This window comes from Spea bombifrons, chromosome 11, assembly GCF_027358695.1.
Source record: "Spea bombifrons isolate aSpeBom1 chromosome 11, aSpeBom1.2.pri, whole genome shotgun sequence".
Classification (NCBI taxonomy): domain Eukaryota; kingdom Metazoa; phylum Chordata; class Amphibia; order Anura; family Pelobatidae; genus Spea; species Spea bombifrons.
In genome coordinates this window covers 2,442,141-2,455,522 of record NC_071097.1, presented here as the reverse complement: position 1 = coordinate 2,455,522, position 13,382 = coordinate 2,442,141, and the positions used below count along the sequence as shown (strand labels likewise).

At 38.9% G+C, this 13,382-nt stretch overlaps 1 protein-coding gene across 2 annotated transcripts in view; it reads right to left on the bottom strand.

Moving 5' to 3' along the window:
- The window catches only part of NRG3 (neuregulin 3), a 181,362-nt gene that overhangs the window by 43,869 nt on the left and 124,111 nt on the right, over positions 1-13,382 (bottom strand). For both annotated transcript variants that reach the window (XM_053450951.1, XM_053450952.1), the window contains exon 3: positions 2,977-3,050. In XM_053450951.1, coding sequence (XP_053306926.1) covers positions 2,977-3,050 — 74 coding nt within the window. The remainder of the gene's footprint in view (positions 1-2,976; positions 3,051-13,382) is intronic.

Genomic DNA, 13,382 nt, shown 5'->3' with positions numbered 1-13,382 from the left:
GAACACCATGGTGGGGACGGTGGTACTGTAATCATTTAATGAATATGTTTGCGTAAAACAATACACAGAAAGGGAAAAAAACACAATGCGGAGGAATTTATATGAGTTTACAATATGCAGGCCGAATTAAAAGCTGCAGGTCTATCTGTGACTGGGGTTGGACTGGAGAAGACATCTTTTTGTCTTCAACTCGAAAATGGGCATCGCCATAATGGTCCCAAAAAGTTTGACTACTGATGTATTTTTTGGTTTGGCGCTGCTCTAGGCCTCACCCACCCAACCGCCACCATTGTCCTCCATAATGTGCATGGGTCAGTGACAATGGAGATCTGTGGTCCCTCTGGAACGTTCTGGTTAGGCCAGAATACACCACACACCCTATGTGTATATCATGGAAGCAGCCATCTTAATATGTCAGGACCTGCATGATTATTCCCCCTCGTTATGTTATCTCTACCCTATTGTTAAGTTGCTGACTGCTGTTGATTGGTTCAGACAGCCTTTGTAAGGGTGGGAAGAGAAGGGAGAGAACTTTAGGACATGATAGTAATCCTGCCACAGTCTGCCACCAATATTAGCCTTTTTATTAGATAAAATAGTTAATAGCTATAGCTGGTTTCTATAAATAAATTGAGTTAGCGGCTACAGAGTCTGAAACTGAGTCTGAAATATATAGATTTCCTTATATTATGAATTATTCATCAAGCGTCGGAATGTGTCAAGATTGAAGGTCAAGTTTCTACAGCCCTGGAAGCACCAATAATGTGTATAGAAATCAGCAGGAAATGGCTTTATAAATTAAAAGGGGTAAATAAAACCCCCCAAATAGCTAGAAATAGGGCACTCTATTAGGATTGACAAAAAGCATCAGCTCAGTGTGGTGATTGAGCCGGGAAAGTCACCCAAAATATCACATTACTGACAGCAATGGCGCCTCCAGGTCTGCAGATAAAGGGTTAACATGTCTAGCATTAAATTGATTGATAATTTAATAATAATTATTTATTAATAAATATGTAATAATAATAATGAAATAATTATTTATAAATAAATATATTTTATAAATAAATGTTATTATTACTAATATTATTATTATTATTATTAAAATATTTTAGTTAAAAATATTTGTTTTTTCTTTAGGAATATCTGTCCTACCGTGGCAAGTCAGAAAAAATATGATTTTGTCATAATTATTTTTTGCCCTCCCTATTAATTTGAAATTTAATATGAATAAAAAATGTAATATAAATAAAAAATAACAAAGTGGCGTCATTTATCGAACTATCGTTTTTTTTAATCACTCAACGGATTATCATTCAAACCCGAACATCAAAAAGGTCTCCTCCGAGGCCATGGAATACCTCGGCGGTGAGTCAATATTTCCCCAAGACGGGTTCACGAAACGAATTACAAAACCCCCCGTAAACAAACAACAACTCCTGGAAATAGAAAACCGAAACGCTAGCCTCGAGTGCTACAACGATTTATCAAATTTACATGCGAGGCTAGAATTTCTCTCTGAGTCATTAACTTTTTTTTTTCTCCAAATAGATATTTAAAAAAAAAAAAAAACACTCATTTCCAATGGACCTTGATTAAGGTTACTTTCTTTGGTTTAATCGCCAGCAGGTTGGTAAAGAATTCTAATTAAAAAAAAATAAAAATACAAAAAATCTCCCGTTACTGGAAAAGGATAAAAAGAAAGGAGAACGGACTAATGTTTGGTAATCAACGTTTTTTGTTTTTTTTCTCTACCCCGTTTGACGTCTCATTTTATTTGCGGGAATTTGTTCCCTTTTTTTAATCCCAACACAATAAGGGATCATTATTTACCATTCACTTGTGTATTTCAATCCACTAACGACCCCGTGCCTAATTGACGACCGGCCATTCTGCTAAAACTGCAAGAAACTGTTAAAAAAAACCCTTGAAATTTGGCCAAACAAATTTTCTACGACCTAAAATTAGAATTCCAACAGGTGGCCTCTAAAGGTTTGTTTGTTTTTTACTCTAGGAACCGCAAACTAAGGGTTAAAAACTGAGCTAATTCACGTTTCACCATTTCAACAATTTTCTAGGGAAGGGTTTAGAACAGCGTAATATTTCTCTATTCTTTTAGATGACCTTGGATAAAAAAATAGAATTTTCCGGCAGTTCGGCCCCATTCGGCCCCCCTGTCTAGTCTCTGACACCCACGCTAAGGAAGCATGCATATTAATGTACTCTTTAAATAGCCCTACCCCTCTGTGAGGACTTTAATGTGACAAGCACTTACCTTTGGAAGAAGCTGCAGGCTTGCAGCTTCCTTCCTGCACGGTGGTCCGACAATTCTTGCCACTGATTGGCTGCTTCAAGCAGCCAACCAGTTTCAGGAAAGCAATGGGCGCGCTTGCCACTCAGGCCCATAAAAGGACAAATTAGGTAGAATTAGGTGGAATCGGTAGAAATAGCTAGTAGTAGGCCGGCAGACCAGGTGAATCCAATAGTTAGTAGAGAACCTGGGTTTAGGGCACGGTTCGCTAAATAAGCGATTTCCAAAATCAGCGTGGGATTCCAAAACCGGTCAACAGAGGTCATACATGGAGCTGGATGCAAGGTACCCATGGCCAGGCAAGCACCTGTTCACGGGGGATGGGCAGGCTAAGCTCACCGGACCCCCGAGGGGCATGTGCAACAATTTATAATTTCAGTTTTCATTTGCCTACAAAAATACATTTGTCCAGCCATTTATACTTTTATTACAACTTAAAAAAAAGAAATTGTATAAATAAAATATTTTGGGGGAAAATATATATATATTTTTTATTTTTACATACCCCGCATCAACTTTATTTGACTTAATAATAATAATATTAAATAATAATAATAATAATAATATTAAATAATAATAATAATAATATTAAATAATAATAATATTAAATAATAAGTCATAAAACGCCCAATATATTTCAGATAAACAGAATGAAATGTACCTACTTGGATCGGATAATATAGAATCCGTTTTCGGCAAGAACTGGTCACAGCGCACACCTTGGTAGCCCTCTTTACACCTACAGGAACAGAGAAAAAAAATGTTTTCATGACATCATATCCACCTCCATATAAAAACTTAACTCGAAGCACCTTAATTAAAACAAGATTAATTAACTGCAGATATTTTAATATTAAAAGAAAATTTAGAAACATAACAATCCCAATTCTGCCTTTTTATCATAGTATTGTTGATATTTTGCAATATTTCGGGCCGACAATACCTACCAAGTATCCCTGTGTATTAGGTAGAGTCCCTCTTTGGGCACCTGAATCCCCTATGCCCCTCTTTTGCTCCCCTTTTTTCTAGGAGCTCAGAATGTTTGCTGGGTATGAGGGCATCGCAGGGTTCTACAGCCCCCAATACTGTGTTCAGAAACAACAAGGAATGGGTTAATAAATTAAAGGTCCACTACAGCCCAGTACCCTGTCTCTGTACACAGTCGGCAAATAACTTTGTCAACAAAGCCAAGTCCGTCGGAGCCGTTCCACCAAGAAGACGCGCCTTCCGCAGGCTTTTTCCCCCTCTCATCAAAATTACATTGTTTTTATTTATTTTCGCTGATTATTTAGATTATGGTAATTTTATTCCAAACTCTTGCATCGTTACGAAGTTCTCTTGAGCGGCAATATCACCTTGTCAAGTAAAATATATAGAAAGACCGCCGTGCGGAGGAAATGATTATCCCGGAACGCCTCATTCGGAAATCAAATATTCAAGGTTCTGTAATTGCTTGAGAAAGATCAGAAAAGCTGGTCTTCACCTAATTGATCCCGCAAGACCCGGATTAGATGGGGGGAATTTAAATGAGATTTTCCGTTTTCAAATAATCACAACACCCCGAAAAATTACCATTTTTTTAAATATATATATATACATCAAGTTGATAGTCTATGTCGTTGAGCTGAAGAGCCAACTAGACGTGGAACGTTTTGAAGTCCAAAAATTCAATGGACGTCATGAGCCTCAATCATGAGTCTAAGATACCTGAGAACTTTTCCCCCATTTGCTCACAATTCCTCAAGATCATTTGCCCTTTTCCCCTTTTCATGGGGTAGAATGGGAACGACTGTTCGTTGGGTTTGATGGCTGGATGGTGGAAATGTTAGGACGGGTAGTGAACTGGATTTGGAGATCTTAGGTACGGGGTTGGTGGACCAAACTAGAGCCCTGCGTGGGACTGCTTTTTAAATCCCGCTCCCGCCCGCTGTTTTGAATCCCGCTCCCGCCCGCTCCCGCAATGTGGGTGTTCCGCTCCCGCCACATTTGTGTCCAATCCCGCCCGCTCCCGCCACATTTGTGGCCAATCACCCCCGCCTCCTTACCTGATTTCCCGCGCAGTCCCGCAAGGCTGCCCTCGAGTTGTTCCCTCACAGCGTCTCTTCTCTTGCTCCTCTCAGGAACAAGGCGGAGTCACAGGAAGTGACGTTACATCACATGACTCCGCCTTGTTCCTGGGCGGAGCAAGATAGGAGACACTGTAATGGAGCAGCGAGAAGGCATCCTTGCGGGACTGCGCGGGATTACCGGGACCCGCAGGTACAGCGCCTGACCGCCCGCTCCAGCCCGCAGCCCCAGCAAGACCGCCCGTGCCCGCAAGTTTTTTGGCGGGTCCCGTGGTCCCGCCTCCCAATGCAGTCCTCTAGACCAAACCAATACTCTTCCTGTTAGACCAGATAAGTAATTTCATAACAGTTATGTATAACTCGGAACCATCGCGCACCCGGCAAATACTCTTTAAAAACACCTAAAAACATCTAAGACAAGAAAGAGGCATTTGTAAAAAAAAAAAATGACACGTTTTTTCCAAGCAGCTTAAGATAATTAATGTAAAATACCATAAAATATATTCAATTATACATCCTGCTTTTGGGAACCACTTAATATGCACAGGATTTCCTTCTAGTCTGGAAATAACAGTCACCTAACATCACCTTTCTCACGCTGTAAAGTACAACCCTGGATTTTAAGCAGTAACGGGAAGGGCTCCATGACTAAGCCGAGGTTAACATGAGGTGAAATGGCGGGAAAATGCTACTGACCCTTAAGGTCATCTCATTACAATGACTTTGCCTTATCTGATTTCTCGCACACCCTCTAGATCTTCTTTGTTGTCTTATTAAGGTTCTTTGGTTTTTTCGGGGGGTGGCATGGGGTCCCCAAAATGAATTGGAAGAGCTAGAATCACTGGCCATGGAGCAATAGTGCTGGTTTTCTCCTCAGAGCAGGGCACTGAAGGAGTTATGTGGCCTAATGGCATCACCGAGCCAAGAGGATGCGGCCTAGGATTATACGGCACCGGTATATGCTGTTACATATGCGGCTAGGTCAATCCTTGTGGGACCGTGCCAATTTGAACCTTGGTTTATAGATCTCTGATGGGTTTTAGGAATTTAATGGTGAAAAAAATGTTTTGATATGTTTTATAAGATGGTTTATGTTAGTCTGTTGGCCTCTTTGGACTCCAACCTGGTGTCGTGTCTTTCTTTGGTGTGGTTTTGGGCTAAGTGTTAATAGGTTCTTCCAATGGATGGTGACTAGTCTTGAAGGCATACTCAGTAGTGGCCACAGAAATAAAATCTGACCTACTAAATTATTAGCATTATAGGCATTAGCTTTGTCCTGTGAACATAGCGCTTGCTGCCAGAGCCAGACTGGAGAAGACTAGGTGGCTCTGGCACTTTAAGGCCCACAGCCACCAAATCACATTTTATAGTCATGCAGTGTGTGGCCAGCCAGTGGTACTGCGCAGAGCAGCATGTATTAGTATGAGTATGCGTATTAGTATGTCAGCCTACAGCCCATTGGGCATTTGCCTAGTGTGCCAGATGACCAGTCTGAGCCTTAGTCACAAGACCCTGATGATCACCTGAAGTATGATGTATGAAGTACACACAGGGGTGATTTCTTTCCAACTTTCCATGCCATCACAATGCTCCTTAATTGGTTACGTGACAACATGTTCATTTTTTTCAGCAAAAGGGTTAAAATGTGTAAAAAATAATCCATTATTATTCCTCTACAGTAAATGCCCCAAAAAACTAACAGTGGGGCACAAAGTCACAAAAAAAAAAGTCTAGGTAAAGCTCCGACCCAGCCGCATCTCTAACCGCACCACTAAAACAAAATGGCCTCCCTTTTTCAACGTAATTTCCAGTTTATAAACCCAGAATGGTATGTGACTGCCTGGAATTACCATTTTTTAACATCCTGAATATAAGGCAAGGATCGAAAAAAGGTTTGAGGGTTTTATAGCAAGAAAATACGGGCAGACCAGATGGTTACGAATGGTTCTTAATGGCCGATGAATTTTGTTGTCCCTCCATTTTGAAGCACGGAGAGAATTCTGGAATTTCTTTCCTATTTTGAAAGAAAAATGGATTTTTCACAAACAAAAAAAAGATTTCTCACCAATATCTCGTCGGAAGGCCCACATGCATACAAACTTTGCCTTTGAAGTTATATAATATCATATTGGGACTTTTTTTCTTTCTTCCTTCCCAAGTGCCAGAAGAAACTGCTCATCTAATCATCAAGAGACGCTCGGGTCTCTATCAGAAGGAGCGGGGGAAAAAAAATCAATAAATATGCAAATGATTCCTCTACCATAGATTAGAAAAGATGCCTGCCTCGCATACTAATTAGCCTTATGCATATGCATGTATATAGACGAGATTCTTAAACGCCACAAGACCCGTCAAACCTTTGATAGTCCAACAAAGTGGATGAAAGCAAAGCACGGCCCGTCTCAACGCGGAATAAGTTACGGAATATCGAGCGACCTTGTAATGGCAAATTACATTGATCCGTTTTGAAGGGGGGGGGTCAAGCGACTGCTAACGTGCGTTGTATGTTCCTCAAAAGAAAACAAGATGGCACGGAAAAATAAATGATAAGTCCGTTGTGTTCTACTTTAGTAGGAAAATAGTTACTCATTTGAAAGAAATAGTAGCGACCAGCCATGAAGTGAGGTGGAAGTGCCGTGTGGTCAAAAGGACAGCATGCCGATTTGTTATAGGTGTTTAAGTAAATAGCCTGGATACGTAAAAACATCATTATGACGTTATATGACCTCATAAGGCCAAATCGAAAGAGGAAACGAGTAATAATATTTTATTTTCTTGATGGTACGGTCCATCTTATGGTCCATGATCTTCTCCTGATGATCACTCTATTGACAAAACAGATGAAAAGGTGCATCCAATGGCCAGAAAATAGCTACCTTCCAAGTAGTAACTTAAGAAACAGATATGTATCTTTATTTATTGCAATTATACTGTAAAACCCCAAAAACATGGAGAACTTGACAGCGGATAAGAACCATTAGGTGGTCTCCCCGTCAAAGTGACATAAAGATAAGGAAACTGAAAGAAATAAACGGTGTTAATAAAGTCGTTGACCTAGAACATTGTTGTCCTACTAGGAGCTCTCGACAGTTTCTTTACTGTTTTTATCCGGGGGTTATGTGGAAGCAATTTCCAGAGAAATGGGTGAGAAGGGAGGAGAGGAGCAGCAGAACATGATAAGATTGTATGTTGCTGCAAGGAAGAACGCTCTGTAACGTGAGATGCATTGTACAGGGGAGAGGAATCATGGAAGACCAACCGTACGTTCTTGAGAACTTCAAGACTGGCTCATCTGACGCTTTGGTCCTTCTGTGCCATCTGGGGACAACGAGGGGTAAAAGGTTGGGCCAGCGACAATGGCCCTTATTAGATTCCAAAGGAGCCAATTGACCCTCCTTCTCACCCATAAAATAAAGAATTGACCAGGAAAATCGTCTGTCACTCCTCGAGCCTCCTGGACAAACCCAAGTATATTGAAAAATTATATAATGGTGGGTATCAAGACCCATGCATTCTCCACCCTCCTCCCCAAAAATTAAAATAAAGATTAAAAAAACTAACCCAAGGGGGAAGCCACCCTCCTCCTCCATGGTCCGACTATTCTAGCCACCGATGGACAGCTTGAAGCAGCTAATCAGTGACATAATGCGCGCCCAATGGGAGAGCTTTCCACTCATGCCAACAGAGGTCTGGGTAGTGAGGAAAACAGGCAAATGGCTATGGGAGGGGAATTCTGCAGAATGCCCCCTTAAATTGGCAAGGGGGATACCATAGACCACCAAGCTATCATATTCATTGGCTTAAAAGAAACCAAATAAACGGCGCTCATAGTATTCCCCTGAAAAACAATGGAAAATATATTTTATAGCTAGAAATCCGTGAAATTATTTAGACTACGTAAAGGTCAACTAATAAATAAAAAAAAAATCTGCTGTAATTTGCTTCGGTTTATGAGCAGCCTATTAGCTATATCACAAAAAAAAAAGAAAAAAAAAACACCAATCGAAAACAACATTTGTTGTCATCCTACAAAATTAAAAAAAAAGAAAAAAAAGTCATATCTTAACAAAATGCCAACACCTGCTTACCGGCATAAACAAGCCGTCCTTCTAAATGACATTGCTTGAGCTAATTTTATTTTTTATTTTTTTTAATTTTACATTTTGTTTTTCACCGACTCTACAAATGGGCCTCGGAAACGAGGTCACCTTCGATTACTAAACACCGTAACATAAAAAAAAAAAAAAAAAAAAAAAAGATTGATTTTGGGTATTGTTTGAAACAGAATGATGGAGCTGTAGTCTGTCTTCCCTTAATTTCCAAATGGAACCATTTAATATGCTAATGAGCTGTCACATTAACGTACTGTACTAATTTACCGTCGGAGGTTTGCTAACATTTAGCGAACAAAACAATAAAATCATTACGGTTGAATCTGTGTAATTTTTTTTCTTTTTTTTTTTCACTATTTTTTTTTTTGCCTTGGAGGCCGTTATCAGCGCGGGGCGAACATTTCCCCTTGGCGATCCATGCCACAGGGGAAAAGTAATTGGGCTACATCTATAAATACTACAATTTGGAGAAAATAAGTAAAGGATTGGAACTTAAATTATTCCTTAGAGTTTTTGGCACACATTTTTGTTAAAAAATAAAAAAAAATCTACTTTTTTTTAATAATAAATACATTTTTTCATAGATTTTTTTTTGAGAGTCTAAATTAATATTCTTTCTGGATCCAGCATAGCAACCAATGAAAATTGAAGGCCATTAAGAGATGACACATCCGTATCAATTTTCACCCTGATTAATGAAATAATGGGCAAAAACTCAAAAGGGTTTTTTTTTCCCCCCCAGATGAAATAAATCTAATAATACCAACCCATCATCTGGCCCATTTATCTGGTGAAAATGAAATTGATGATTTCATAGCTTTTAGCCAAAATCTAATTATCTCTTTTAACCCCTTCCGACATATGGAATATTCGCTCTTCTGCACTGAATGTAATAACTCCAGGCCACCCAAAAACCTTTTGTTTTTAGCATAAAGATGATTGTTATTGGATGCCTGTATAACATGTTAACCCCTTCATGACAAAGCTCGTACATGTATGGGCTCACAATGCATTGTCCTTACGGGGTTAAATAGCATTCATTAAATTCTTTGTTCCACGTTGTTAAATTATTATTTATATAATTATTATTGAAGTTATCACAAAGCCATTGGAAATATGCCGCTATCAGAAAAAAACCACATAATCTTTATGGTGTAAGCATGAGTGTGAGTGCGAGAGGAGGGAGACACAGTGTGTGTATGTGCTATAGGTGTAAGTGTATGAATGAGTGAATGAATGAGCGAGTTTGTGTGTAAGAATGTAAATGTGCTTTATTATCAGCGGGGGCGCCACAGAATTAACTGTACCCAGGTTCCCCCATCCCTAGGCTCGTCCCTGGTAATACATTTATAACACTTCCAGCCGAGAGGCTACCACATAGGCTTCTATTATCCTAATGGAAGTGCTCAAATTTTCTTACGTGCTCTTATAAGCCTTCAATGCAATATATCTTCATTTTTATCCACGGTAACCGCTTGTCCCTTTCCAGTATCGACGACCATGGCTTTGCTTAGTAATTACAGAATTACGCCATTTGAGCATGTCCCGAGTCATATAAATTCATGTGACTTCTGATCTTTTCTGATCCACTTCATAAACAACAAAGATATTACCCCCCTAGATCATTCCACCTTTAGCCTTTAAGTGCCACCTCTCTATTCTGTAATAAACTAAACGAAAAAAATCCTAAATATTTCAAAATAAATGTATTTATAGACACTCCGTTACCAATGGATTAGGATTAATACAATTTATTTTGCTAAAATTCTAAAAATAATATCTATTTAGAGTCAAGTGTTTAAATACAGAGAGAAAAAAAACATACAAAATAATAACCATATGCTATTTTCGATCCATATGGGTCTAAATATAGATTTATTATATTTATCGTATCGACATCAAGAAGAAATGTGAAAATGAGTTTATCCGTGAAATATGGCTTTAGAAAAAAAAAAAAATTAAGCAATTATTATATTTATTATCTACAATAAAATATTATATTATATAATAAATATGACTAAATAATAAAAATAAAAAACAATATTTCAGTGGTGTTGATTATAATGATGATTATTATTTTTATTATTGGTATTATTATTATAACAGAACATATTAGTGAATAATAATAATATTAATATTAATAATAATAATAATAAATACAGTATTTATTAATCGTTACTAATTGCTGTAATGTTATTACTATTATGTTTGCCTTTTAAACGATGGGGGGAATTATTACATTTCTCTTCTAGAAAGTCCGAGGTTTATTTCGTATCATTTTTTTTTACTCCGATGGTCACATTTGATATCTGGCAGATGAAAAAGTTGTGCTCAGCTGGTAATTGCGACCGTGGATGTCATCAAGAAACGTCTGCGAATGCTGCTCTTATGACTGAGAAAAATCTAAAAGAATATGGCATTTGGATGAGAAAAAAAAAACAAGAATCCACACATTTAATGATTGAGGACCAATTTCAAAATAGGTTTTTAAAGAGGAGACGTCACTTTCCCCAAATTCTGTATTTTGTAGTTCTTTAGGCTAAGAAAACCCTAAGTTTTTTTGACACATTAATATAAGTAATTCTCTCTCTCTTTCTAGTTCTCTCTCTCTATATATATATATTTATATGACTGTCACTGCAAGGATTGGTGGTCATGGTGGATGAGGCCTAAGGCGAAGGACGTTTGTCTTAAGTTTCACCCAACATGGCTGACAATTGCTCCATCGATCTGCCATTGTTAAGAGAGAAGGCTGGGAGGCTTTGTGATAGCAAGCAGTGTGGGAAAGATGTTGTGGGGCATTATGTGGTGTTTTCATCACATGATGTTGTGGCACAGTGACTACCATACCCAATACTTGCCTTAGCACAATCCTTGAGGTTCCTGAGGGTCCATGCAAGTGCACATGAAGCCCCAAAGACGGACATGGTGGGGACATTTCTCAGCGAGTAAGTTGGGAAATAGTGTGTGTGTGTAGAAGGGGGTGCAGAACTTGATGGCGGGAGTGTGTTGCTGGAGTCGACTGTAGGGTGGGACACTGGGTGGAGATGGTGTAGGGTGGGTATACTTAAACTAATGGATTGTGCTAGGGCAGGTACTGGCCATGGTATTTAGTCTACCATGATATCATTTGATGGGGCTATAGAGAGAGAGAGCCTGTGTAGTGTGATGGGGTGGTCATAGGGAAGGCTATTTGTGGTGGGAAGGTCTTGAGAGCGAGTGAACCCATGCATGGTTCTTGTTGATTGTTACTGATTGGTTCAGGTAGCCTTTGTAAGGACGGGACGAGACAATAAAAATTGATTAGCTAATGCTAGTCCTGCCATCTTTTGCCACAGATCTGATTCCCTATATTCTCATATTCTCTAACTTTTAGACTAAATATCTCCCGAAAAAATAAAAATTATTATTTATGATATATCAGATTTCTTATTGCTGAACAGTGGTCAACAAACCATCAAATATGTTCTAGTTGGAGACACGATAATTATATATATATGACCATTTCAAGATATATCGCCATGCTTTTATCTTATAACTTCAGTCGGTTTATAATTCCAACTTTTTTTTATATGAAACCGAGAATCAATAAGACAAAGCAACCCAGACGGGGGAATAAGAATTTCTTCAAGAGGCTCCATTTTTCTCTTTTGCTCCAGAGAGTAAGACATCTTCAGGTATAGCCTTATTTCAAGGTAACAAGAAATATCCGCTCTGGGAATGTTAGAAGCACAATTTTTTTGGGCAATAAAACCAAATACTTGAAAAGTAAAATCTATTTGTGTTCTGAGGTCAATAGGATTCACATAAAAAAAACATTTTTGTTTTGTTAGAAATTTGGAGGCTCAAAGGAATATTCGGAAAGGTTCCTCGGTATATATATCAAAGAATAGTGAATTCTAAAAAAATATTATTATTATTGGTAAGTAAGATGGGGTGAAGCGAGATGACCATCTACCCAAGGCTGAATGACACAAGTCTACCTTAGGTAGGTTGGTACCTGAGCTGAGCTTCATGGCTCTGAGAAATGCCTCCATCATGTCTGTCTTTGAGGCTTCATGTGCATTTACATGGACATTCAGGAACCTCATGGATGGTGCTAGGGCAGGTATTGGGTACGGTAGTCAGTGTGCCACAACATCATGTGATGAATGCAGAGGGGGCTATTGAGCAAAAGCCTCTAAAGTGTGTTGGGATGGGTATGGGGAAGGCTATTTTGGAGCCTTGAGAGAGAGGATCCATGAATGCTTGGTGAGGGTGGCGGTGGTGGGGTGAGACGCATGGTTCCTGAGCTTTAAGGCTCTAAGAAGACGGTCTTCACATCTGGAAGGCCATGAAAGGTGAGGTCAACTCATGGGTAGACTTGCTGATCAAGGTCTTGGTCTAGCTAAGTCTTAGCATGCCATGTGACTCCTGTACTTTATACATGTTATATGTAGTGTCTGCTGGATGCTGAAGGTTAAACTACTAAATATTCCTCTTATGCTAAGTCTCATGTCCTTGTGGCCATGTTTATACCATGACGGCAGCCATTTTTAACTTCCGGACCTTCATGATTATTCCTCCCAATAAATTATCTTTTAAGTTAAGTTACTCATTGTTGTTGATTGATCCAGGGAGCCTTTTTTTTAGGTGCCAGAGGAGAAGAGAGAGAAATGAATCCGATAATGCTAGTTCTGCCACAGGCTGCCACAGATATCAGCTTCTTTAAGATGGACCCTTTTCATCAAATGTCTTCAAATGAATCACACTAACAAACTAACAAATATCACACAGAACATCGGTGGCTTTCATAAATGAATTCTAAAAGTTGTGAATGCTCCCATTAAAGTTATAAAGGCACATCGTACGGCCAAAGCCCAAGGAATCATTCTTTCGCTGCAAATGAATGAG